Source organism: Mesoplodon mirus (genome assembly GCF_964341445.2).
Source record: "Mesoplodon mirus genome assembly, chromosome: 5".
Lineage (NCBI taxonomy): Eukaryota > Metazoa > Chordata > Mammalia > Artiodactyla > Ziphiidae > Mesoplodon > Mesoplodon mirus.
The window spans coordinates 158,493,269-158,521,218 of NC_138980.1; the positions used below are offsets into that span (position 1 = coordinate 158,493,269).

At 44.0% G+C, this 27,950-nt stretch overlaps 1 protein-coding gene across 4 annotated transcripts in view; it reads left to right on the top strand.

Annotated features, from left to right (window-relative positions):
- Positions 1–122: 122 nt before the first annotated feature.
- Positions 123–27,950, top strand: part of DROSHA (drosha ribonuclease III) — a 125,783-nt gene continuing 97,955 nt past the window's right edge. The window contains exons 1-10 of one of the 4 annotated variants that reach the window (XM_082620682.1): positions 123–237; positions 1,324–1,450; positions 2,520–2,585; positions 3,542–4,375; positions 8,827–8,919; positions 13,526–13,636; positions 13,869–14,100; positions 17,148–17,289; positions 19,305–19,459; positions 22,469–22,549. In XM_082620682.1, coding sequence (XP_082476808.1) covers positions 2,569–2,585; positions 3,542–4,375; positions 8,827–8,919; positions 13,526–13,636; positions 13,869–14,100; positions 17,148–17,289; positions 19,305–19,459; positions 22,469–22,549 — 1,665 coding nt within the window. In that variant the 5' untranslated portion in view covers positions 123–237; positions 1,324–1,450; positions 2,520–2,568. Of the gene's footprint in view, positions 238–311; positions 507–1,323; positions 1,451–2,519; positions 2,586–3,541; positions 4,376–8,826; positions 8,920–13,525; positions 13,637–13,868; positions 14,101–17,147; positions 17,290–19,304; positions 19,460–22,468; positions 22,550–27,950 lie in introns of those variants that run through there. The other 3 variants (XM_082620683.1, XM_082620684.1, XM_082620685.1) reach the window with 3 other exon arrangements.

The window sequence follows — 27,950 nt, forward strand, 5'->3', positions numbered from 1 at the left end:
CGACGAGGACGATTGGCTTAGATGTTCATCGCTCTTATTGATGCACCAATCACCGCGCACAACGCGCTGCGGCGCGCCCAAGAGCTTTCCCTCTTGTGGTCCGGCTTTCGCAGGTTTGCTTTTTAATTCTCTCGGTTTCCTGTTCCGGAGGCGCTGGCGGCGCTAAGGTCTTGGAGGCAGCAGTGTAAGTCTGGCTTTACTCTAACGGCGACCTCGCGGCCTGAGAGCCTTTTATAGGTAAAAGGGGCAGCTTGCGGGTGTTGGAAGAGGGAGTGTTTCCAAGTGTCCTGATTTCAACGGGGCTGGAGTCTGGGTCTGGGGCGAGGGGCGCCTGGGAATTAGGATCGGGCAGCCCCTCTTCAGATCTGCAGCGAAGGGCGAAAAAGCGACTTTAGGCCCGGATCCTGCGAATAAATAGAAGTGAAAAATGAGATCTTTCTTTCATTGTGGAGCGCGTGCGGTGGTCCAGCCCTGGGGCCGCCCGGATCTCGGAGGGGAGTGAGACCGTAAGCTTACCTCGTGGGGCGCACGATCTGGCGGGAGATGTGAATAGGGGGACACGTAATTTCGGATCAGCCAGCCGATGATGACCGGCCTGGGGATTCAGCTGGGGGAAAGAGAGTGTTAATAGAAATGTAGTCACACTTAGCAACTTTTTGTACATAGACTGATGTTCCTAGACGTGTTAACTATGCAAAACAGCTCCCTCAGTTTCCCTGCTTCCAAACAGCAACTTAGGAGTAGGCACACGCAGAAAATAATTACTTTTCCAGTTGCAGTGAGTTCCTTGACTTTTGACTTTTGTCGCACCCTAACACAGCCTGACTATGCCTTTAATAGGTCAGTTTCATAATCACTGTTTTCAGATATTCTGTCTCTAGAAACATACATGAGGATCTAATGGTGAGTCTTCAACAGCAGTCTGAACACACAGTACAGGAGTGTTGGTGATCCTGACTCTTGCCCACCTCTAGATTCAGTACATTCCTTTGTGTTCCCCAGGACCCTGTGCACACCTCTTTTCTTGGGTTTATAGCGTTATATTATTTTTTTAAAATTGTATTTGTATGTGGATTCTGAGCTTCACGAGTCCTGTGGGCTCTGTGTCTTACTCATCTTTGAGTGCTTAGGACCTGTGACAGTGCCCCACATGTATAGGCCCCTTAAATGTTGCATGAATCAGTGAAAAGACCTGCTTTTTGTCTGGTTTTGGTAATGCCAATCTGTTGTGGATATATGCAGTAGGGAAATGTACAGTAGCAACATAGAAACATATATCACTGGTGAGACAGTAAACATTTATTGATCACCTACTGTGTGCAGGATGCTCTGCCAGGGGCTATGAAGGATACAGAAATGTTTGTGAATCAACCCGTTTCATCAAGGAGCTAATAATGTAGTGGAGGAGTTAGACATGCACACACGTGACTGTAATATGAGGCAGTCTCTGGTAAGTGCTATAAAAGAAGTAAGTACAGACTAAGAGCAACGGACGTCTCGAGGGAATGGGATTACTTCCTGAAGGGAACCAGGAAAGGCAGCACAGAAGAGGTGGCATTTGGCCTGGTTGGTGGGTGGAGGAAATTCAATGGGCAAATTCATAGGGTGGGGGTTTTAGAAGAGCAGGAGCAAAGAACAAGCGGGGTGATAGTACTTTGTATGTTAGGCAATTGGGAAAATCTGGGGTGATAGGCACTTCATGGGGAGGTTAATGGAGAATTAGCCTGGAAGAAGTTGGGACCAGATTGCAGAGGGCCTTAAATGCCATGCGTGTGGTTTGAACTCGATTCTGGGGGCCCTGAGTAGCCTGTGGTGGCAAGATGGGCTGTCTAGGTCCTAGGTCTATCATGAGGGCCTTGAACTGAATAATCATCATTAATCAGATATTACTTGCTATCTCCTTTGTATTAAGCACAGTGATTGATACAGCTAAATAATCTGAAACTATTTTCATGAGCCATTTGAAAATCTACCTTAAGCCTATTGGTAAAGCTTTTAGTTAGAAGGAAGATGCTTCTGCATTAAAGCTTTTTGCAGTTAATATTTATTTGGGTTTTTAAAGCAGTTTGCTGAAGCCTAAGTATTTGGAAAGCCGTTCCTGTTGGTAACATTCTTCAGTGGAAAGAGCTGAGAATGAGAATCAAGGGAAATTGTTGTGTTGACAAGATTATAGTTAAGTTTGAATTTGAATGCTGGTCTCATTGTGAAGTAAACTGGAGGGTGGAGTGGGAGAATAGAAATGATTTTTTTCTCCCAGTCTTTTAGCAAAACGGAGATAGAGTATGCCTAAGTTTCCAGTCTTTTAAGCTACTGATTATTTTGAGTCAGCAAGACAAGTATTAAGGATATCTAAAAAGTTAGCTGTAAACTTTAATTCAGTTCAGCATGCTCTTAAGTTTGTTAGTATGCGAACTGCATTGGAAGATGCAAAATCAGTGTTAAGATAATTGTAGAAATGTTTTCTAGCATTAGCAGTTTGGGAATCATTTTTATGTCTATTTATTCTTTCTGTCTTCTAGAGCTTATATTCTCTGTGGAAGATGTGACATATTCAGATAATACGTCACCATGCAAGGCAGTACATGGTGAGTGGTATGACAGTAATGGCAGCCGTTTTGGGAGAACAGGGAGAAGCAAACACTGGCACTGGGCGATTGAGGGTGGGAAGGGTTTAGATATATGAGGAGAGGGAGAGTGTGTTCATGTGGGCCATGTACATGGCCTGCCCTGATGGCCCTGGCAGTTCTGAGGTGCCGGCAGACATTAAAGGTGGGATGAGGTAATGAGTTGGTGACCTGTAATCATTGTACGACCTGCCAAGAAGAAGCACAGAGTGTGTGAGAGCAGGGAACCTAACAAAACCCTTTGGGTGGTGACAGTGGCTGTAGAAAGGCCTGCAAGGGTGTTATTGTAGTAGCCAGGCAGGAGACGATGGTGTGAAATGGATGCACTCAAGAAGTATTTATGAAGCAGAAATGATAGGCATTTGAAAATAAATTTTTAACTAGAGGGGATAAGGGAGAAGTTGTCAGGTAACCCCTGGTATATATGACTTGAGGACCAGTAAATGGTCTCATCTATTGAGACAGGAAACACTAAAAAAGGAGCAGGTGGTGGTGTCTTGAAGGGGAAGATCCTGAATTCCTTTCAGGATGTGTTAGGTTGAATTTGTGAGTCTGTGCTGAGTGCGGAGGAAAGTGTAGACAGGGAGATGCTGGTGCAGATGTAGAGACGCGGGGTGTGTGGACAAGATGACATGGTGAGCTCATAGCAGATGGTTGAACACTGGGATGTGACTTTGTCATGCTGGAGGTGGAGCGGCTTTAGGGAGTGACAAGGACCAGGGACTGACCATGGCAGTGGGTTGGATGGCTGAGACTGGGGAAGAGGAGTTTATTGGCCATGAGGAGGTTCCGCTATTACAGAGAATTCAGTATTAGATGGGTGGGATATGGCAGTGGCCTAAGGGATGGTCAGGCATTTGTAAAACCCTGTTTATATAGTGAGTTTTTCTTTTATCTTTTTCTTTCCTCCAACAAAGTCATAGAATGTCATTCCACCCAGGACGAGGGTGTCCCCGAGGGCGAGGAGGACATGGATCCAGACCCTCAGCACCAGCCTTCAGGCCCCAAAATCTGAGACTGCTTCACCCTCAGCAGCCTCCTGTGCAATACCAATACGAACCTCCGAGCGCCCCTTCCACCACGTTCTCCAACGCTCCAGCTCCCAATTTTCTGCCTCCACGACCAGACTTTGTGCCCTTCCCTCCACCCATGCCTCCATCAGCACAAGGGCCCCTTCCCCCCTGCCCGATCCGGCCCCCCTTCCCCAGCCACCAGATGAGGCCCCCCTTTCCCGTGCCTCCCTGTTTTCCTCCCATGCCGCCTCCGATGCCCTGTCCCAATAACCCCCCAGTGCCTGGAGCACCTCCTGGACAGGGCACTTTCCCCTTCCTGATGCCCCCTCCATCCATGCCCCACCCCCCGCCGCCTCCTGTAGTGCCTCAGCAGGTCAATTACCAGTACCCTCCGGGATACTCGCACCACAGTTTCCCACCTCCCAATTTTAATAGCTTCCAGAACAACCTCAGTTCCTTCTCACCCAGTGCTAATAATAGCAGTAGCCCTCATTTTAGGCACCTCCCTCCATACCCACTGCCAAAGGCTGCCAGTGAGAGGAGGTCCCCAGAAAGGCTCAAGCACTATGATGATCACAGACACCGGGATCACAGTCACGGGAGGGGCGAGAGGCATCGTTCCCTGGACCGGCGGGAGCGAGGCCGAAGTCCCGACAGGAGGAGGCAGGACAGCCGCTACAGAGCAGATCACGACCGGGGGAGGACACCATCCCGCCACCGGAGCTACGAGCGGAGCAGGTAAAGCACATGTGTGTTTTTAAATGAAGTGCAGAGGCCCCGGCACAGGCCATTTCTGTTGATCAACAACCAAACCAAAAAGGTCCAGCTGTGCATTTCGGTTTATAAAAGGAAAAGCATCCCCAAAGTATCAACATAGATTCATTTCAATGAATGTAAGCCAGTTAGTCTGCATAATACAGTTGACATTTTAATGATGATTAATAAAAGATCTTGTAGTTGTTTGTGTGGATGTTGTATTTAATTATGTTCAGTATGATCCTCATATCAGGTTACAGCACGTGAGTTCTTTTGGAATTGTTGATCTGCGTATGTTATCAGTCAGGGATCGAAGTAGTTAACAAGCAGAACTTGCTTTCTGATGTTTAGGATAAGTGGAAGTTTATCATATATTGTGGCTTTCTTGCTCTGTTTCTTTATAAAATGAAATAATACACATTATCAAAGTTACAGTTTTCAAAATAGCTTTTAATTTGATTTTGTTGCATTGAAACACATTCATACTAAAGAAAGTTGCATTTAAAACATACTATTCCAGGCTTCCCTGGTGGCACAGTGGTTGAGGGTCCGCCTGCCGATGCAGGGAACGCGGGTTCGTGCCCCGGTTTGGGAGGATCCCACATGCTGCGGAGCAGCTGGGCCCGTGCGCCACAGCTGCTGGGCCTGCGCTCTGGAGCCCGCGGGCCACAACTGCTGGGTCCCCTGCGCCTGGGGCCCGTGCTCTGCAGTGGGAGAGGCTACCGCGGTGAGAAGCCTGCGCGCCGCAACGAAGACCCAACGCAGCCAAAAATAAATAAAATAAAATTTGTTTAAAAGTCAGAATATTAAAAATTAAAAAAAAAAAAAAGAAAACATACTATTCCATTCCAGATTACATTTCTTTTTTTTCTTCAAAAGACCAAATATCTATATATACAAGAGAATAAGGTTTTCAGCAGACACTCATAGATGGGCGTTTAGAAGTGCTCTGAAGTTATATGCAAATTCTATGTGTATGTATGTTTTTCTATAAGTAAATCCGTTGCTTACAGCAGATTCTTAAGAGATAGTGTGAGTCTATCACACCAAAAATCTAACAACCATTGGTTTAGATGGAAAAATTAAAATACACAGATGTCGATTGTACTAATATTTATTTGTACCTTCAGTGAACTCTTTACATTGATGAAGATTTGAGGTTTTCCAGTTGTCAAGCTGGTAACAGTGCTGCTCTTTCTGTCTGCTGTGGTGTGTGTACCTTCATTGTCTTGTGCAACTTCTGTGCTGAAAAGTTTGAGGTCCCCAAAGCAGTCACTCCGTTACTTGGGTTTTTGGAGAGCTGGTCTTGGCCTCTGTGGAATCAGTGTGCTTCTCAGTTCCCATGTTGTGCTCATGGCTGGGGGCTTGATTCTGACTGAACAGTTTGCCAGTAAACGGTAGCAGTCATTCTCAGTCCCGAAGAGAGTGACCAGTGCTCAGAAGGTTTGGAAGGAGAATGCTCTATTGCTTCTCCCTGACGCCCAGTGGAAGGTGGAAGGAACATGTTTCCTTCAGAGGTGACTGATTCTGGTGGGCCAAAGCTGACAGAGTTGGTAGACTTTTAAAAGTCTTTTCAGCATGACTTACTGTCCCTGGTCAATTTTGTTCTTAATTCTGTGATGGACTAGTTGGCAGAGGCCTGTGATGGTTTATTTTACAGTTTTATGGTGAAAATCTAAATCAGAAAGAATTTGTTAGTAGTTTTCTTCAGACAAAGTGATTATTAATAAACCTGTCTCTGGGGAAACATTTTGCTGCAAACTTCAGCATTCTAGGTGGCATTTTTTTTTTTCCGTTTTGGGGGTGCTGTAGTTTTTAGGGCTCTGCTGTAAAATCCTGAATTCTCCCATCCAGGCTTAAGCTTGGAGTTAATGTGTTTGTTTGAAGAAACACAGATGTCCTGTAAACTGAGGATGTCTATCAGTAAGTGAAATCAAGTGCCAAAAGAATTACCCTTAATCTCCATTATTCTAAACGGCAACCCCTTTACCATGAAGGACCTTAGGCAGTTAGCTCATCTTTCTAAATGGCCTTTATTTACTTTGGAGTTGTTTTATAATGTTGTACTTGGGATATTTGCCCAGGAGCTGCCTTAGTGTCACAGCCACATTAAAATCAGCTCCTTTTGGGGTCTTAGTAGCGTGTCAGTCATCTGTCTTATATGGAATGCTTCTGTGAAACAAACATGGGGCACCTGAAGTCCTAGTATAACTTCTAGAAGTATATTGGAGAAAAGCAAAAGTTCACAAATTTGTGCATTAGGTTGTGTTAAGTTTATGCAAATTCTTTAGTCTGTCCTCTGGCTACTTCTCCCCTTGCTTCTTCTTGGGGTAAGTGAATCTGTCCTTTTCCAAATTTCATTTTCCCTCTTTTTCTCCTCCTCCGAAATCTGGTTGAATAACAATTACAAGATCCTTTTAGGGCAAACTATTTCTAGAGGAAGTTTGTGAAGAAGTGGATGTATGCATTTGCTGTCGGGAAAGATCAGGGTTCCTCCGGGGAGTGGGAAAAGCAGCAGCGGCAGATGCAACCAGTAGGGTGCAGTGCAGCGGCTTCCCACAAATGAGTAGTGTTATAGCACAGTAATCCCCATAGCTGTCCTGTTGAGTACAATGTGTAGTCATCAGGGAGCTAGTATGAATGTATCTAATACTATGCTTCCAAACAGGGAAAAGTCTTTGGAAAAATAACCCAAGCATTGTTTTTCTTGCTTTAAATGGCTTTATCATATAGTGTTACTGTGACTTATGTCCATACTGGTCTTTTCAATTCATAGCCACTCAGAGGTAGTAATCATCATCAGAAATGCCACTCTTGAATGCAAAATTCTATCCCCTAGATGTTAAAAAAACAAACAAAATATTAGGAATATCCTTTAAGTTGAGGGTTTTTTTTTGATTTTTTTGTTTCTTTTTCTGATGTGGACCATTTTTAGAGTCTTTATTGAATTTGTTACAATATTGCTTCTGTTTTATGTTTTGGCCTTTCGGCCCCAAGGCATGTGGGACCCCAGCTCCCCAACCAGGGATCGAACCCGTGCCCCCCGCATTGAAAGGCAAAGTCCCAACCACCAGGAAGTCCCTAAATACAGTTTTTATTTGGAAATATAGGCAATTATTTTTTTCAGCAGCCATGCCATCACAAATTACATCATATCTTTGTCACGTGGTACCGCTCACTAGCTGGGATTTACTGCCTAAAAGTAAACTGTAAATTTAGAAGTGTATCAGGTAAAGAATGTAGAATTCCAAGCACTGGCTACTTTACTTTGGACAGCTGGTGTGTACCTGAGGCTTAAGTATATGTTAAAAGTATTATTCAAAGGAGCCTTTCTTGAGGAGGGGTGATTTTTAAGTGAAAAAAAATTTTTGTTTTAATATCTAAGATCTCTATCAGTTGTGTAAGTTTTGATTTCAGTGAATTTATCTTTCTTCTATTTGGCTGTAGGTTGGGGGATTTTTTTTTTTTTTGGCCATGACACATGACAGGCATATAGGATCTTAGTTCCCAGACCAGGGATCGAACCAGTGCCCCCTGCAGTGGAAGTACGGAGTCTTAACCACTGAACTGCCAGGGAAGCCTGGTGGTGGGAGGGGGAGATGTTTTTGAGTTCAGACATTTTTGTAGTCTTCTTGCTGGACTCAGACTAATCTAGCATTTTTTTCCCCCATTCTAAGACCTAGTAGTTATTTCCCTTAGATTTATTTCTGATATAAACACACCGGAGTTCCGATTTTTGTTTCAGATCTCATTGTACTTATTAAATAGATTTAGAAGTTATTACTATTATTATTACTAAATTCTGGTGTCACATTGGAAGGTTCAAAATTCTGCATTCTAGTTTTACACTGAGTAAACTCAGTGTCTCCATTTAGAGATTTTTTTTAAGATGAAGACAGCATTTAAAGGTAAAGTGACTTAGAGTCTCATGGCAATTAGTGATTTCTAGAACTATACCTCAGGCCTATAACCTATAAGAGTTTAGAACTGTTTCATTATAGACCCTTGTCCTAATCTTTACTGTAAAAGCTTTAATTGGCATATATTTGATGGATGAAATTAAGAGTGTTCTAGAAATCAATAGACAGTTGAATCCTTTGAAGTTTTCCTCTTAGGTTAAATAATCAAGGTTGGCTGGTTAGAAGGTCTCAAGAGAAGATCATGATAAAATTCCCTTTGTTGCTCAGTATTAAGTATGACTTTTTTTTTTAAAGAAAACAGCAAGAAATGTCCAAGTTAGTTAACTTCTATAACGTGAAACACTCCTTTATCCTCTAATAAATGAAGGATGAATAAAAATTCCCATAGTGAATAGCGCCTGCAAAATTCTTAGGTGAGGTGAGGTTCATTTATTTAGAAGGTGAATTCAGTGAAAAGAGATGGTGTTTTGAGTCTTTCTGTTGAAAACAGCTCTGTGTATTAATTCCTTTAAGAGAGCGGGAACGGGAGAGACACAGGCACCGGGACAGCCGAAGATCACCATCTCTGGAAAGGTCCTACAAAAAAGAGTATAAGAGATCTGGAAGGTAAGCAAGGAGTTGACACTGGTAGAAGTCATAGGATTATCTCCTGGAATTCAGATTTTGTGCTTGTGCAAAGTATCAGCCAGGTCTTAAGAATAGCCTGAGAGTCTGTCCAAAGAGCCCTGTGAAAAGTTAAAGTAGCCAATTACTTAAAAACCTTTACTTTCAAGTTGTATTGAGAATGAACAAGGAAAATCTTGATACATTTCCAAAAGTTAGAAATTATATGGGCCACTTTCTGACCTCAATTGCTATAAAACTATACATTAATAATTCAAGGTTTTTTAAGAAAAACTTCGAAAATTCATAATTATGCTCTTAAATTTACTTGTTTCAAAAAAAAAGAGCAAAACTGCAGTCACACCTTATTTGGAAAAATGACATTGAGATTGCTGCAAATCAAAACTTTCAGGATATAACCAATTCTATATCGAGAAGTAAAATTCATGTCTCATATAATGGTAATTAAGAACAGTACTCTAGGATCTGACAGATTTGGGGTCAATTATTAGTTTTCCCAACTTTGTTATTGAGCAAAGTAATCTAACTTTTTTTAAGCCTCAGTGGCTTTGTCTAAAATAAGGACAGTTATACTTGCCTTATTGAGTGGTGAGGGGTCACTGAGATAATACACGTAAAACACTTAGAACTGGGCCCACTAGTGCCAAATAAATGGTAACTATATATATAATTATTATCTGATCACTTGACTCTAGAAATTGATAGAGTATAAGAAAAGCAGAAAAAGGGATTTAAAGATAAAAGAAATTAATGAAATAGAAAATAGAACTGAAGTACTATAATAATATTTGTAAATAGCAAGATTTCTTTGAAAGGCTGTACAATTTAAAAAGTGGCAAATCAGGAAGAATGAAGGAGGTTTAAAAATTATTGTATGTTGGTATAAGTACAGATATTTTATTTGAGAGATTTAAAAACTTGGATGTGATGGGTTGTTTTCTATGAAAACAAAAATTACAAACCTTACACAAGAAGCAGAAAATTTTAATAGGCTGATAACCGTGGAAAAAAGTTGAAGGTGAATTTGTGCCACTTTCAAAAAAGTTTTAAACTATTTTAGAACACTGATGAAGATGGAAGGAAAGCTCAGCTCATGCTGTGATACCAGGAGAATCCAAATGGCAAAAGCTAATCAGTGAAAAGAAACCACAAAACAATCTCTTATGAATAGGGATATGAAAATACTGATTAGTATATTAGCAAGTTGTTTTCAGTTGTGTGTTAAAATAATTGAGAGATTATTCCAAGATTGCATGGGAAGATAGGTTAGTATTAGGAGATTTGTAACTGTAATCCTTTGTGTCAGAATCTGTGGGGTTATCTCAGTACCTGCCTATTAGATATTTAAAATAAAGTCACATCCATGTATGAGTAGAAACTGGGAAACCTCGAGTATAAGCAGACTTCTTTAACACGATGGAGAGCATTATCTCGTGACGAACATGATTGATACCATCTCAGAAGAGCCAAATTCAATGTTGAAACCTTATAGACCTTCTCATACACATTAGAAAAAAAGACAAGGGAGCCCAGTTGCCTACCACTGTCACCGGATGCACAGCTAAATCAACGAGCAAACGAAAAACTTTGCATCCTTGTGTGTCCCAGGTATCGTACTGGTGCGGTGATATAGTCATTAACACGAGTCCCCACTTTTCAGGAATAAGAAAGTTAGGTACTGTGGAAGTGCTTTTGGTAGAGCAATTACATGTTGCTCTGGGAACACAGCAGTCGATAACTCAGTTTAGGGTAATCACAGAGAAGTTGACATTTTACTGATGCCTAGAGTATGAGTAGGAATGCATGAGGGAAGGGGGATGGTAGGAGAAGAGAGATCGCGGGTGTGAAGGTTGCAGCATGGAGAAATGGTCTCAGAGGATCAAGCCTGGAAGTAGGGAAATGAGCTTAGAAGGCTTTTGTTAGTAATCCACACAAGAAATGATTGTGCCTAGACTGGTGCAGTGACAGTGGCGATGGGGAAAGGTAGAGGTAATTGAGAGATCGATGAGGGAGGCGGGAGGACTTGATAACTGATCGTGAGGAAGAGGCGGTCATCACCGAGGTCTGGTGTTCCCCGTGGAGGGCTGGGAACACTTAAGAAACAGGTAAAGGAAGAGTTCAATTCGGGGCAAGTGGGATTTGAGAATCTGTGAGACAACCAGATGGAATTGTGTGGTAGTTATTTGGACACAGAGGTGCAAGGTTCAGAAAAGAGATCCTAGCTGGAAATACTAAATGCCATGGATTAGATGAGGTCAGCTAGGAAGAGTTTGTTCAGTGAGAAAGGGCCTGAGGAGGAGGAGGAGGAGGGGATGAGGACAGGAAACAAGTCAAGATACCGTGTTGGTGGAAATCATTGAGGACCCATCTGAGGTTGATGGTTTTTAATGTGGTGTGCTAGAAAGCTCTTCGGTCTACTGGTTTCTTCCCCGTGCCCAGTAGCTTGTGGAGAAGGCAGAGACTTGGATTCTGTGAGTCTAACTAGTGCAGTAGATGAGAAAATAAAAATTACAGATGTAAATCCTGTAAAGGAGGGAGAGTTGTCATAGTTGTAATATAGCATATTGTTAAAAAACAATTTCGAGTTTGGATTTTGAAATTTGAAATTCCTCAGACACCTACCTAAAAAAACATGTTTTGCTCCTGTTTTGAAATGTCCCTCTCAAAGTGTTAAAAAAAAAAAAGAAAGAAAGAAAGAAAGAAAGAAAAAAAAAAAGAATACTAATTGTTGTTCACAATAGACAACCCTGACCATCCATTATTCAAGATACCTGCCTAAGGGGATGGGGTGACGATGTCTTCTGCCTGTGTTTCTTGATGATAATAATAAACATTTGGTGGGATTTTTAGTACATGTCAAAACATCTGTGTCAACCATATTAGCATTTAACTACCACTTATTAGCTGTGTGATAGTGGGCGAGTGATATAACTTCTAATTGTTTCCTCTCTAGGGGATGTTTATATCTGCCTCAGGATTCTTGTAAGGACTAAGTATGTCAGGGTGCTTACAAGAGTGTCAGGCTCTCAGGAAGCACCACAAACGAATAAACAAACAAACAAACAAAACCACACCACTGGGAGCCAAGATTTGCCATTATTAGCTAATGATATTATCAGGAAAATTCAAAATTAGCTAAGAAACATTGAGAATTGACATATGACAGCAGACAGGTGATTATTTTAATAAAAAACTCTTTCAATAAACAAAAAAGACTATAATCCTAATTTTAAAAATATTGGCATGGCATATTGACTCAGATGTTCAGAAAAGAAGTGAATGTGAAACGTGTCATTTCAGTAGTGACGAATTAAATGAGATACTCTTTTCATAAGAATGGTAAAGATTAAAAACAATCATGTTGACAAGATGTGTAGAAATGGGAAATCACATATGGTTTTGATGGTAATCTAAACTGGTACTGCCTATCTGTAGAGAAGCCTTAAGAAAAGTACACATTCTGGGTATGAAATAATCTGACAGGTCTGCAGAGAACCCAAGTGTGTTTACAGTAGCATTGTTTACAATGGCAAAAAAAAATAGTAACAACCTAAGTGACTGATCAGATTTGTCAAATTATGGAATATACATATAAAACAATAATATGAACTTATTAAAAATGGTTCAGATATAGATGTATTGATATAGAATGATGTTCCTGATTTACTACTGAGTTGTGGAGAGCAGGCTATAGAGTTTCTTTTTTGTTAAAACTTGTATGTTTACATATCTATGTCTTTTAACACATTTGTGAAATTTAGTGGTTATCTCTGAGTGGTGTTACAGGTGATTTTTGTCTTGTTTTTGTTAATGTTTTATTATTTTTCTACAGTGAACATATATACATTTTACTTCACAGTACATTTTTTTTCTGGTAATAAACCTAGTGATGCACATTGTAATATTTGGAAGTTATATCAATAAGTAATCAATATATATATAACCCTTCTAATCACTCACCCTTTTCCCCCTGATGTATACACACTCACACTTACCCTGTCATAAAATCAGGAGTGAATGGTAGTTGATGGAAAAAGTTAATTTGTGACTTTGACCCAGGTGTAAACTTTCTTGGATAATAGTGACTCTTATTATCAGGTTGCCAGCGCAACGCTAATAAAGCAGTTACTATCCTTGGCTGGATTCTCAAGGCCTTTATGGTTCCACCTGAATTTCTTGGGCTTAATTTAAAATCTGTCCTATAAGTTGTTCCCTCGAAGCACATCCATAGGCTGGGCCTTTGCAAATTTCATGCCCCAGAGATTCAAGGAGATAGAATTGCTTTTTTCCTTTTTAATTGAGTTAGTATCTGTGGGAGTTTGAATTAGGCAAAGTGGTGGTTCATTAAGCAGTAATACCCAAGTGTGCACTTCCAGAGAGACGCTTAGGGATAGAATAACTGGTTCACTCTTGGATTATTGTCCTCAGGCTAAATTTATGGCCAAGTTGAGACCATGTTTTATGAAGATTTTTTTCTTTTTTCTTGGCAAAGCAGGATGCAGAGGATTCAGAACTAGTATGCTCAGTGCTGAGGTTGTCTATATATGTGGAGAGTTCCAAATATTTCCCAGATATCTTTCTCTTCCAGGAGTTATGGTTTGCCGGGTGCTTCTGAACCTGCTGGATGCACACCAGAATTACCTGGGGAGATTATTAAAAATACAGATTCTTGGGCCCCACCCCCGGAGACTGTGAATCAGTAAGTAGATCTGGGGTAGGGCCTGGGAATTTGTATTTTTAAACACATAACTTCAGGTGATTCTGATGTCACCAGACTGGTGTCAGGGGGTCACTGGTTTAGTAAAAATGAGTATGGTGGTTTGCCATGACGTTTTTCTTTTAGGTGAAAAATGAACTAAAGAGGTGAAATAGAACAGTTTTACAATGGATGAACATTTTTAATAATTAGCCTCCTTCACCCCCTTTTGAAGTCGCTCCCCAAGTAGGGAGAAGAAGAGAGCTCGTTGGGAGGAAGAAAAAGACAGATGGAGTGACAGCCAGAGCTCCGGCAAAGAGAAGAACGGTAGCTCAGTCAAGGAAAGAGAGCCGGAGGAGTCGCTGCCCGACAGAAACGAGGAGGAGGAGGACGAGCTCCTTAAGCCTGTGTGGATCCGATGCACCCACTCAGAAAGCTACTACTCCAGTGACCCCATGGATCAGGTGGTAGGTCTGAAGTAGGAGAGAAGCTGTGGACCAGAGCTGCTCAGCCTCGGCACTATGGGCATCTTGGGCCGGATAATTCCTTGTGGCGGGGCCCGCCCTGTGCATTGTCAGATGTTGAGCAGCATCTCTGGGCTCTATGCACTGGAGGCCAGTAGCACCCTCTCCTCGTTGTGATAACCAAAGCTGTCCTGTGATGTTGCCACATGTCCCCTGCGGGTGACAGAATACCCCTCCCCGCCCCCTCCGGTTGAGAACCACTGCTGCAGACCAAAACTGCTTTACAAACGCAAGAGTGCAGCAGGTTAATGAAAGGATCTCTGCATTCTGCATTTTTTATGACACTGCTGGTCTTAATACTGGTGGTTTTGTAAGCTCTCACTCATAGCTGCTTTATGCCTTTTGTGATCTGTAGCCGTGTGTGTATGTGTGTGTGTGTTTTCCCCTCAAAATGAGAAGCAAGGGAGAATTGAGTTTGTCTCTTACAAGTCTATCCTTGACCAAAGGTAGCCATAGCAAGTTTCCCGAGCACATTGCTGGTTTTGTGGAGTGGCAGGTGTCGTTGCCTTTGGTGGGCTCTCGAGAGACTCAGCACACGTGCTGTGGGAGATGGGGCTCCTGGGGCTCGGCAGCCGCACCTCATTGAGGTGGGGACCCCACGACCTCCATATGCTCACTTCTTTTCTTTCTTCCATCTCCATTTTATTTTCTGTCACCTTTCTTCTCTTTCTTTCTCCCAATAGGTGTCATGCCTCTATCCCATTAATTTAGGTGTATTTGCCATGGGATGGACATACAGTAATGTTCATTGATTAAATGAATGAGTGAAGGAATGGATATCTACAGATTTAGGACAGAAGAGCTTGGAGATGTTGGGTTTAGTGCGTGGGGTAGATAAGAGAGCATAGCAGTTGTCTGGAATTTTGTAAATATAGCTTTGACTTGGACTGGGCCCTTATCTATGGGGAACTAGAGAGGAGACTCCCTTGCCTTTGAAAACAGGGTTTGAGAAATCTTTCCTGGTGGCATGATATTTTACTTGATAAAGTAAAGCAGGGTTTTAAGTCATAGTTCACGTGATACAGGGAGGGAGAAGCTCACATGCCGAGCACCGAAACTTTACTCCATGAATCTCAGATTATCTCATTTAATCCTTAAAACATCCCTGGAAAGAAGGCATCTATTACTTCAGAATGTTGCTGTAAATAAGAATACTTGACTAATCGTGACTTAAACTTGCTGGGTTTATTTTTCTCAACAAGCTATCTGGAGGGAGGTGGTGGCCAGTGTGCATTTAGTGGATCAGCAATGGCAGGGTCCTAGGTTGGCATTGCTGTCTTCTGGAGGGTCCACCACAGTTTCAGGATGCCTGCAGCAGCTCCAGGCATCACGTCTTTACACACCTCTGTCCAGACACAGATGCAGAGGGCAGTGTTGGGTGGAGCCTCGGGTGCCTGGGGATCTTTTCTTCCATCCCTTTGCTCAGAACTGTGTCGTGTGTTCTCCCCATGGATTCGTTTTCCATCTCTTCTGTAACCAATTTCCACAGACTTAAAACAATACACATTTATTACCTCACAGTTCTGTAGGTCAGAAGTCAAACTTGGGTCTCACTGGCTAAATTGAGGTACCAGTAGGGTTTCATTCCTTTCTGGAGGGAGCCTGTTTTCTTGCCTATTCAGGTTGTTGGCAGAGTTCAGTTCCTTGTGGCTGTAGGATGGAGGTCCTTGTTTCCTTGCTGGCTGGCAGGTAAGGGCTGTTTCCAGCTTCTACAGGTCATGTGCATTCCTTGGCCCGTGGACCCCTTCCTTCATCTTCAAAGCCAGCAGCCAGCGGGTCGAGTCCCTCTTGTGCTTTGAATATCTCCTGCCTCTTTTTCCATTGCATCTCTGACTCCTGTTGGGAGAGGTTCTCTGCTTTTAAAGGCTCATATTAGGTTGGGCCCACCCACATTATCCCATCTCAAATTCTGTAGCCTTAATCACATCTGCAAAGTCCTTTCTGCCATGTAAGGTAATGTGTTCATTTTCCAGGGATTAGGACAGAGGCATTTTAGGGGTAGGGGGACTGTGGCTCAGCCTGCCTTCTGAGATCATGAGTTTTCTGCCCCAAATCTGAAGGGAATCATGGTTCTGTAAGCAAGGAGGAATGGCAGAATGGCTGCCATGGGTATTATTATTACTGAAATAACAAAGTTGAAGGCACTGAGGTTCAGAGCATTTAAACAGGCAGAGCTATATTTTTCCCCCTCACCTTTTTGTGGGCGTATTAAAACTCCAGTGTAGAAGGAAGGCTGATAAACCAGAAGCCCAATATTGGCCTTTGTGTTTGTGCAACGTTGGGGCAGAGAGATGATAAGAATGTCAGAGCTACCCCAGCATCGCCAGTGTCAGTAATGAGCTGGGGCTGAGGAAGATCAGTTACCCCCTTCTGGGATAACTGCAGATTTTATGATTTAATATTCATTTTATGTCTGAAAGGTACATTTTGAAAATTACTAAGTCAAAGAGCGTGGACATTTAAAGTGATTTTCAACCTGGGAGGAGAGTGGGGAAAAGTGGAACACTTCCTCTAGGGAATGCATTGCAGAACCTTGTGTTTGTGGAGTGTGTGTGTGTGTGTGTCCCTGTGTTTATGGGGTGCATGTGTTTGTGGTGGTCATTGGATTAATGTGGTATATAGACTATCAGTGACTTTCAGTAGGGGAGGAGTATATGTTCCCTAGCAGGGTGTCAGGTGTCATGAATTCTCAGGGGGTTAGGATTTTTTTTGTTGTCGTTATATCAAAAGGGCATAGATAAACTTTTCTGATGTTTCTGAATGTTGGCAATGTGCATTTTCCTGAGGACTTTGTCAACCCTAAATGTGTGTGTGTGATTCAGAGCATCATTGCCAGCAATGGGCATTTTGTTTTTAAATGTTTATTAAATGGAGGGTTGAAAAATGATACCTTGCTAGTACAAATCTTTGGTCACTGGTGAGCTCTTATTGTCTCTTTGGTATTACTATTATTAATATAGTTCCTAATATTGATCCTTTATTTTTCAAAGGGAGATTCTACGGTAGTTGGAACGAGTAGGCTCCGCGACTTATATGACAAATTTGAGGAAGAGTTGGGGAGCAGGCAAGAGAAGGCCAAAGCTGCCAGACCCCCATGGGAGCCTCCCAAGACGAAGCTAGATGAAGATTTAGGTGAGTCAGAAGGCACTAGACTGAGATCCTGTGCTCTTTTATTATTGCTTAATCCTGAGCTTTTGGGATGTGTCCTTGAGAGTCCCAGATTGAAATTTCCTCCTGCCCGTTTGGTTCCCCTTAATTACAGTCAGCAAATACATAGCAATGAAACTTTCTTCTTTCTGATCTTATTTTTCCTTAGTTACATTCAGTAGAATACATAAGACATCTCATCTGCGAGGTGTGCTGACAGCTGTGTCTCCTGTAGAATCGTCTTGTCTTTTTTTTTTTTTTTTTTTTTTTTTCTTTTGCGGTACGCGGGCCTCTCACTGTCGTGGCCTCTCCCATTGCGGAGCACAGGCTCCGGACGCGCAGGCTCAGCGGCCATGGCTCACGGGCCCAGCTGCTCCGCGGCATGTGGGACCTTCCCAGACCGGGGCACGAACCCGTGTCCCCTGCATCGGCAGGCGGACTCTCAACCACTGCGCCACCAGGGAAGCCCTCGTCTTGTCTTAATCAGAAAGGACCATAGTCTTATAGCCTCTCATCAAAAGCAGGAGCCTGTTCCTGTGCCTCGTGCCTCTGATGGGCAGGCATTCCCTGTGGCCCTCCCCACTGCCAGGGTGCTCCTGGTTTGATGAGGAAACTCCAGCCATAGCCCAGCTCTGTTGGAAGGTTTCTCTCTCTTCACAAAGTTTCCATAACTTTCTTATATGGTGATGTCTTGTCTGTTCGCAGACAAGGCATTCAGCATGCCTTTTCCTGCGTGTTCTCTGGCTCTCATCTGCCTACCTTCTTTATGTCTCCCTCGCTGAGAGGCAGTGTCCATGGTGGGGAAAAGCACTGACTGAACCAGCTGGCCTGGGTTTGAATCCTTGCTCCACTACTTGAAAAGTGTGATCTCGGGCAAGTGATTTAATCTCTCTGTGCCTTACTTTTCTCATCTGTAAAAGAGGGATGACAACATCCATCTCACACGGTCCACTCGAAAATACAACCGTGTAAGGGTTCCGTATCACTATGCTGTACGACGTTAATCTCTTGTAGGATTAGTCAAAGTTCTAGGTCTTTTTTTTTTTTTAAGTGTGGTAAAATACTTACAACATGTACATAAGACACATAAGATGTACCATTTAACCATTTTTGAATGTACGGCTCAGTAGTGTTAAGTACCTTCACATTGTTGTGCAAACAACCTCCAGAGCTCTTTTCATCTTGCTAAACTGACACTCTACCCACATTAAGGAACAACTCCCCAGTCCTCCCTCCCCCAGCCCCTGGCAACCACCATTCTACTTTCTGTCTCTATGAATTTGACTACTCTAGGTACCTCGTATAAGGAGAATCACACCATATTTGTCTTTTTGTGGCAGGCTTGTTTCATTAGCATAATTCTTGGTCTGTTTTTATCCAGTCATTTCCAAGGACTAAAATCTTCTGTTGCTACCATCGAGAGAAAAACATTCACAATCTTCAGTCTGACGTTCAGAGCCTGGCATTGATGACATTTGAGCCCCTCACTTCCAGGTTTTTTCTGTGAGGCCTTTGCTCCAGCCGGAGTCCACCCATGCTCTCGCCTGTGTGCTTTTGCCTGCGGCGCCCCATCTGTGTTCCTTTCCGCCTCATCAGCCTAACCCCACCCCCACTCTGCCTGGGTCGCGTGTACCCCTTCTAGGAAATCCTCAGTGACCTTTCCGGACCAGTGTGGATTCACTGCACCTTTCTGAATGTGAGACTTCATACTGCTACCGTGGTTTGCATTTTCTCTGGCATTGTTCATCGAGTCTTTCTTTGTAAACATATTTGATTCTTTGCTTCCCCCACTAGACTGTGACTTAGGATTATGGACTCTATTATTTTTCATGGGCTTGCTTAGCAGAGTTCTAGTGTGGAGTGGGCACTCGAATATTTGCTGGAAGATAAACGGCTCTCCTTGTATTTAGCGGTTTGGGTCATTAGAACGTCGGTCTCCAGGTAGAACCGGCTTGCAGATTGCTTCAGCCTCTCTCCATGTTTTCCCCTCACCACTCTAGAGAGTTCCAGTGACTCCGAATGTGAGTCCGACGAGGACAGCACCTGTTCCAGCAGCTCAGACTCGGAAGTTTTCGACGTCATTGCAGAAATCAAACGCAAAAAGGCCCATCCTGACCGACTTCACGATGAACTGTGGTACAATGACCCAGGCCAGGTACGCAGGCGTTTACGTGCTTGCTGTGAAGGTTGCGGACGCACACGTCACATTTATGACTCCAGGCTAAGATGATACATGTTAGCTGGCACTGAAACTGAATCTTACTCAGGGTTGGGTGTCATTCTTCACAGCTTATTTCTCTTCAGCTTCTGAGTTCAGCTCCAAAGCATAAGCACCAGAGCAAGTGTTCCTTGAATCATGTTTGATGATGTTTGTAAATCCTGTGTGGGGGAGCAGGATGATAGGGCTGCCTCATTAAACTTCCAGTAAATGGAAGGAGACGAGTGGTGGCTTAGGGAGAGAGCACTTGTCGTTCTTTCTAAAAGCAGTTCATCTGGGGCTTCCCTGGTGGCGCAGTGGTTGAGGGTCCGCCTGCCGATGCAGGGGACACGGGTTCATGCCCCGGTCTGGGAAGATCCCACATGCCGCGGAGCGGCTGGGCCCGTGAGCCATGGCCGCTGAGCCTGCGCGTCCGGAGCCTGTGCTCCGCAATGGGAGAGGCCACAACAGTGAGAGGCCCGCGTACCGCAAAAAAAAAAAAAAAAAAAAAAAAAAAAAAAGCAGTTCATCTGGAAGTTATCTTGCAGCCGTACAGTAAACAGTGTCCCAGGTCCTGTAAGACTCCATATTTCCTAGTTGGTAGTAGTCACAACGTCTTATAACTTCTCTTCCTTGTTAATAAGCATGTTTGAGCTAATTACATCATGGCTGGACATATCATTTTTATTTTTGCTTACTATTTTATTATGAACTAATACATAATACAAAATATTAATAGTATCTATAAAAGATTTGTATTTTACAAATATGCAGTACATACAAAAATAGTATCTTTAATGCATATGAAGTTATCAAGCATAATAAAACATATCCCTATAAAAAGATAATTTAAAATTTATGTTTTATAAATAAATTCATACCATTCTCTATTATTTTGAATGCTCTTCTCCTGGTTCTTATTAGATGACAGCTATCTAATTTTTTTTTCTTGATAGAATCAATGTAGTTAGAATGCCTGACAGAAGTGTACTTTCTCTGAGAACTGCTCTCTGAGAATTGAGCAGAAATGTTTGCAAATTGTCAGTGAATTTTGAAATCTTACTTTGATATATTAATCATGTATATGACCTCTTTAAACAGCTTTAGTGAGTTATAATTCACATACCATACAATTCACACAATTAAAATGTACATTTCAGTGTTTTTATGTATATTCACAGGAATATGTGCAACCATCATCGCAATCTAATTTTAGAGCATTTTTGTGTCCCCTAAGAGAACTCCTGTGTCCATCAGTCACTCCCCTTACCCTGTATGTGTTCATATCAAGAAACCTATTCCTTGGTTTCTGTGGGTTCTTATTCCTGTCAGAGATTTACAAGGGCCTTCTGTACAGTCTCAACATTGTGTTTACTGTATGGTTTTGTGTCCTGTGTACAGTTGAGCCTTACAAAGGGCTCTTCTGCATTGGGGCCCAGACCCTGGTAAAAGGCAGGAATGTATGATGTCTATCTCACTTCTCCTTAAGTGAGCACTAAGTGATTTTTCCACACTTTTCATCACAACAAGTTGTGCCCAGCATTACAAATGTGTTGTGACTTTTGAGGGAATTCCATTACATCTCTGTTTACCAGCTTTTACTTTGGATAATATCTTAATGTGATTTTTTGTTTGTTTGCTTGTTTGTTTGTTATTGCCACGTTATTCCTCTGCTGTACCACCTGGAGCTTTAGATTTCCCAAAAGGATAAAGAACATTACAGTTTTTTACTTTAATATTTCTTTTCAAACTTTAATGAGATATTTTCATTGGGCACAGGTTACAAATCCCTGGAAATTGAAAGAAATATGTGTGTGTATATAGAATATATATGTCTCATGTGTCATATTTATAAATTATATATTTTAATTAATACAAAGAAAGTGAGAAATGGAACTCCACTTCCCCGTACTCTAAACTGATGCTCTCATCTCCTTTTTGATTCCATATTAGCCATTTGTATTGAATAAACTCATGAAATTGGCTTTTAAGGCCCTTGAAGATTTTGACCTCAATTCTGCGTTTTTGGTTTTCTCACTCACACATATGGTCCATTCCATTTAGCTGGGTCTCAATCTCATGTCCCTGGAGCATAACATAGGATTTCTTCCTTCTCTCTTTTCTCTCATGCTGGTACCTTGTGTAGAAGAGCCGCCTTCTTTTTCCGTCCTGTTCAACCCTTCACATTTTGGTTTCTTGAAGCCTGGACGTTTTTCCTTTTTCTTTAAAATTACTAAGCATTTCATATGTGTGTTATTTCTCCCATGTGGTGTAAGTATTCCTAGTGCTTGCTTCAGCAGTGCATACACTAAAATTAGAGTAAGTGTTCCTTGACTACGTGGACCCTTAGCTATGTATCACCCTCCTTCTCCCCTTTCTACCCAAGAGGCATTCAGGATTATTCACTTATTGAATCATGTGGGTGGAGTTCATGGCAGTAAAATGAATTCAGGTGAACAAACATATACAGGCTCACCTGATTAGCGTTGAACATTTTTCTGGTTCACGTAGGCATTTTCTTCCCTCTGCTTCAGATACCTTTAGGTCTGTCTTTGAAAACAGTTAATCTGCAGGTCACCTTCAGAGCATTCTATGTGTTCCTTCAGAATATAAAATAGGCTTTTCTTTTGTGAAAGAGTCATTTTTCCTGAAATAAAAAAATAGGGGGAACATACTGGAAAGTGATAGGAGAAGATGGGGGCAAACAGGGCGCTGACATTGTTATTTTCTGCTTGGCTGCACAAATAAGTCGGGAATCCAGCGTTGTCATACCATTTCCCTTTATCAGACAATAGAGACAGTTTGCAGCTTTATTGGTTTTGGAACATCCGTTTAATCTTCTAACCGTGACAGCCTCTTCAGAGCTTCAGTACTCATGACATTAAAACCCACACAGTTTCCGAGGCATCATCGTGCATGGAGTGGATTTTCCCCCAGTAAAAACGAATTACATTCTGTTTCTGACAGATGAATGATGGCCCACTCTGCAAATGCAGCGCAAAAGCGAGACGCACGGGAATCAGGCACAGCATTTATCCCGGAGAAGAGGTAACTGGTTCAGGTTATTATATTTGTCAGCGCTGAGAAGCCAGAAGTAGACAGAGGCTGTTGCTGTTCTTTTCCCCGTAAATGAAATAATACCATGGAAATAGTCTTCTCATATTCCCTAATAGTCTCTGTTACTGATAATTGGAGAAGAAACGTACTTGGGTTTTAGAGGTGGGGTGGGAATGTTATCAAGGAAACTTTTTTCATTATTTAAAATAGGCAAAGTGAATTTGAGTTGCTTTTTTATTATTTTAAGTATCCTAAAACGGTACATATTGTAATCTTTTTTCATGTTTTTGTTATAAATGCTTGTGAATCTCCCTAGAGAAATGATCTTACCGAAGTGCTGTAAGGCACGTGTCCTTTTTCCTTGGGGACATGAGTGTACACCGTTGTGTTTGTTAGTCTTTGTCTGTTGTCCCCACTCAACTGGGAGTGGCACACGGGCTTGTTTGACCTGTGTCACACCCCAGTCCCTGGGCTGTCAGGAGCGTGCCAAGTGTGTCTGCCCGAGGAGTTGAGTACTTTTACATCGTAGAGTTATATATACCTACTCCTGTTCAGTTATTTTCCTTTGTCTTTTCCCCATTATCTTTTATCTTTACAAACTATTCTCATTAATCCCAGGATTGTCACTTCATGATTCAGCACATTATGTTTAAACACAGTTTATGTAAATCCTTCATTTCTATGTAAAACTTGTCTGAGGCCATAACAGTAATCAGACTAAGGACCAGGAGCCGATGGCGGATACTTTGAGCCCCTTGCCTCCCTTCGACCTCGTTTGTCTCGGGGAGTTGGCCGGTGTAGCAAGGGCCTGTGGGACAGAATCTGCTCTCTGGGAGTGTCCGTGCGTGTGCTTCAGGCTGGGGTCTCTGCAGGCAGGGCTGCAGTGGAGACATTTCACAGGGACCAGGCAAGAAGAGAGTGGGCTTGGGACTGAGCAGAGGCGGAAGTCCACCTGTGGTGGACCTTTAAAACCGGGCTTGTCCGAATTATCTTGCCTGGGGCTGGAGTGGCTGTCCTACCTGCATCTCCCTCGCCCCGAGCAAGCTGCCCTAGGAAGGACACAACTTTGGCGGAGGGAGGGGCTCTGTAGTGGAGGCTGACCTGGAAGGAGCCGACGGCGGCAGGCTGTGTGCTGACTGCTTTTCCCACAGCTGGGCAGCAGGCCCTTTGGTGAAGGGAGATTCAGGTGGGCAGTGGTGCTGGCTGAGGACTTCTGGGCAGGCAAACCCATCCTCAGAGTACATGTGGCCCTTGCACAATGGACGGGACCTATGTAGTCAACGTTCCACCAAGTGGTAGGTTGGGCTCCTCCAGGAATGGTGCCATATTGGGGGCCCAGCGCTGGTCATTGGAGGTGGCTGGCTGGACGTTCGGCAGTGGCAGTCAGCTTAGCCAGTTTAGCCAGCTTAGCCTGGGGAAGTGAGGTCCATGCTGTGGGGCTCATGTGAAGCCTCCGTCTCTGCTACTGTGGCCACTTCGTTCACGCGCCCACCCTGTCTACCCTGGGTGGCTAATGACCGAGGCTGGCCGGCGTCATCTGGCCATGCCATTTTGTCAGCTAGATGGTTTAGAACCTCTTCCACAGTGGGTGCTCTCCCGTGAACATCCACACGTGATGGAGAGATCGTTGTTCTCTCCTCCTGTTTGTCTACCTACAAGTCTCTCCCCCAAGACCTCCTTATCCCTGATCTTCCCATCTTTTTCCTTCTAGGCCTCTGACAGCTGGCATGGCCACTTGCTTCTGCCATGAGTCCATCTATATTCTAGCCTCAGGCCACTTCTCTTTCCACACAGAGTGGATGACCAGGTACACCACCTGAAACTCCGCCCACTGGGCAGGTTCTCCCTCCTCGCTGTCTCTCAGAGCCATCCCTGAAGGAGGCTGCCGCATGGTCCGTTTCCGGCTTGCACCCCTTTTCTGACTGACCTGTTTGCCGACCAAGCTCGGGCTTGTCCTTATGCTTTCATCCTCCCGTCCTTAGTCATCAGCTGAGGGAGGGGAGCTGATGCAACGGCGGTGGGCTTGTTCGTGCCCTCTGCTCCTGTGTGTGCTTGGTTCTGGATGTACGCCCGCTCCACCTTACCATGGGTTGTTGCTGGCCCCACCCAAAGTTATGCCGGAGTGGGACTGGCAGAACCCAGCTTACGATGGGCGGTTCCAGCCACGTGTCTGTTTGCTGTCCCTTGGCCATGCCTGCCAGATCTACCAAGGCCCAGCAGCACACCAGGAATTGCTTTTCAAAGGCATATAATTCTTCACTATAGATGGCATGGCTTGGCTCCAGAACCCCAGAGACCAGCATTGTGATTCTCCCAGTGTGGCCACAAACTCTTCTTGGCATCTTTTCCCACCAACAGTGTGGGATTTGCCGAATTGTATGGCTCCTGCAGCAGGGCTGCTTGCACTGCGGTTTGGAACTGCTGAGGCCTTTCTCACTTGAGTCACGCTCACAGCTGGCAGCCTTTTGTGCCACTTTATAAATGGGCTGCAGTAATATTCCTAGCTAAGGACTGCACTGCCTCCTGAGCCCGGGGAGGCCCTCCTAGTGTGCTGCTTCCTTCTTCGTTGTAGGAGGTGGACAAGGCAATAATTTTGTCTTTTACTTTGGATGGATGTCTTAGAACTCCCCAGAATGCTCCCCTAAAATGGTGTGGCTGTGGTAGACCCTGAATCTGTGCAGGGTTTCTCTCTCACCCTTTGGAGCATATCCATGTTACTAGGGCTCTTAGTTTGCTCAACGTAATAATGTCAAAGATGCGGTGGAGCAATATAACATTCTACAGTATTCCAGAAGGTCAGGGGCACCTCGGACTGTATTATGACAGTGAGTGGGAGAGTTAACCCGGTGGCAAACCCATAAATGTTGTCTGTTCCGGTTCTGATCAGAACTGGTCCTCATCCTGATTGGGATAGAAAAGGATACATTCAGCAGATCAGTTGCCACATACTTTGCACCTGAGGTCAGATTAATCTGCCATAACTACGCCACAACACCTGGCACGGCAGTTGCAATTAGAGCTGCTTGGTTGAGCTTGTGGTGGTATATAGTCATCTGCCAGGATCCGTTTGGTTTCTTTAGGGCCCAGACTGGTGAATTAAACAGAGGTGTGATAGGGGAAGTCATCCCTGTGTCATTTGGATCCTTAAGGGTGGCACTAATCTCCACCATTCCCCCAGAGTCATACTGTTTTTGAGGTCCAGGTTGGGTGGCTTCTGCTTGACCTTTCCCATCATGATGGCTGTTACTCCACAGATCAAGGACGCAGTGTGAGGTGGCGCCGTCTGCCAATTTTGTCAATTCCAGTGGTACATTGGGGAACCAGGGAAATGACCACTGGGTGGATCTGTGGACTCAGTGGACCTACTGTAAGCCAGACCTTGACCAAGATTTTGTTTACTACCTTGGCCTCATCTCCCCCACTGTGACAACGATACCAGGATGATACGTCCAGTGTCTGAGTATCAACTGATTCTGATGCTGGGTCTAACACTCCTTGAACTGTCTGGCTTCTTCCTTCCCCGGTGTACAGTTATCTGAGCAAAATGGCTGTAGGCCCCTTGGGGGAAGGACAGGGCCATCATGACCATTTTTGCTTGTGATAGTGTTGCAGGGCCCTTCCTCCTGCCTTCTGGCCACCTCTTCAGTCAGTGGATTTCAGTCCAGTAACTTGATCACGCCTGGAACCGGGCAAGCAATCATGAGTGTTTACTGGAGCAGCCTACCTTCAGCCTCTTGGTTATCCAGTCTTGATTACTTGCGTTGGTACAAACTAAGGTAGTACTCTTATCAACTACCCATTTGTTTTGTACCTAAGGACACTGTGTTGTGAAAACCACTTCCATGACTCTTTGTGGGTTACATCCCCTTGGCTGCCACTTCGGTCTTGCTGGCGATAATGATAATTGTGTGACCTGGCTTCTTATAATGAGCCCCATCACGTGGCCTCTCTTGTTTCAGAGTCCTGTCATCCCTCATGCTGTAACCACCTCTCTTACAATCAGCCCTGGCCTGCAGAGGAGGCCACCACCGATCGTCCGAGGGATGCCGGTGCCTCTTCACCAGCACACTCCTTTGGGCCTTGGTCAATGGCGTGTCCTCTGGGCCTTCCCGTGGAATATGATCATCTGATAATATTTTTCAGTCATAGATACTATATCCATCCCAACGTACCCATTTCCTTGAGTCTTTGAATTCCTTCCTCCTCTGTCGGTCACTGCAGTTTTGGTATTTTCACTTTACTCAGCGTGGGCCATCGCTTTTTCATGCTTTGGGGAGATGTCTTAGTAGGGAGTTCTCAGCATCTCCTGACATCCTTGAATCCTGATTGCTCCCAAGTCAGTAACCTCTTCCCTAACTAGCTGTATGTTCTGGTCCTTTAGATCGAGCACACCCAGCATCTGGTCGTGTGTGGACGCCTGCTGCCGGCACGTGCTGGTGCCAGCTGGTTCTTACAGTTCCTTTGGGATATTATGTCTCCTCTCAGCACCTTCCCAGCTGTAAAATGTGAAACCAGTTGTGCTGTGAAATGACCCTAATTATAGGTCTGTTGTGAGGTCGGTGCCGTGAGAGTGAGGACAATGTTGCCTTCAGGGGCTTTCATTGTCTTCAGCCGGGTGAGTGCTTGCTCTTAATAGACAAGGATGGGCCACCTCTGAAGAGGCAGAAAGCTTAGAGGCGTCTGAGGAGTCAAAACCTGTGTGTCTCATCCCGGGTTTTCATATCCCGGGCCTTGGCATAACAGACCTGCCTTGATTGACTGTTAATTGGTCTTTAAGGTCCACCCACTCGGACAGGTAAGCCCTGGGCTTGGTCCTGGCGCTCTCTGACCTCTCACTGCAGGTGGTAAGAGCCTCTTTGTGTGCAATAGCAGGCTTTCACATCTGGCTTCTAGCTGCCTTTCCTTCTCCTCTGCTTGCTGCATTTCTGTAGAGCAGTGGTTCTCTTAAGTGCAGCTCTCCAACTAGTATCAGCATCACCTGGGGCCTTGTTAGAAATGCAGATTCTCAGCCTGCCTCAGCTGCTGACTTAGAAACTTCTGGGCCTGGGGAGCAAGCAATCTGAGATCACACTAAAGTTTGAAGAGCATGGTAAAGCATCAGCGGTGCTCGGCAATAGCCATCCATCCCATTGTCCTTACAGCTACCGGTCTCTCATAGTTTTAAACACCTGGTGCTGGGCTTCGCTGGTGGCGCAGTGGTTGAGAGTCCGCCTGCCGATGCAGGGGACGCGGGTTTTGTGCCCCGGTCCAGGAAGATCCCACATGCCACGGAGCGGCTAGGCCCGTGAGCCATGGCTGCTGAGCCTGCGCGTCTGGAGTCTGTGCTCCGCAACGGGAGAGGCCACAGCAGTGAGAGGCCCGCGTACCGCAAAAAACAAAAAAAACAAAAAAA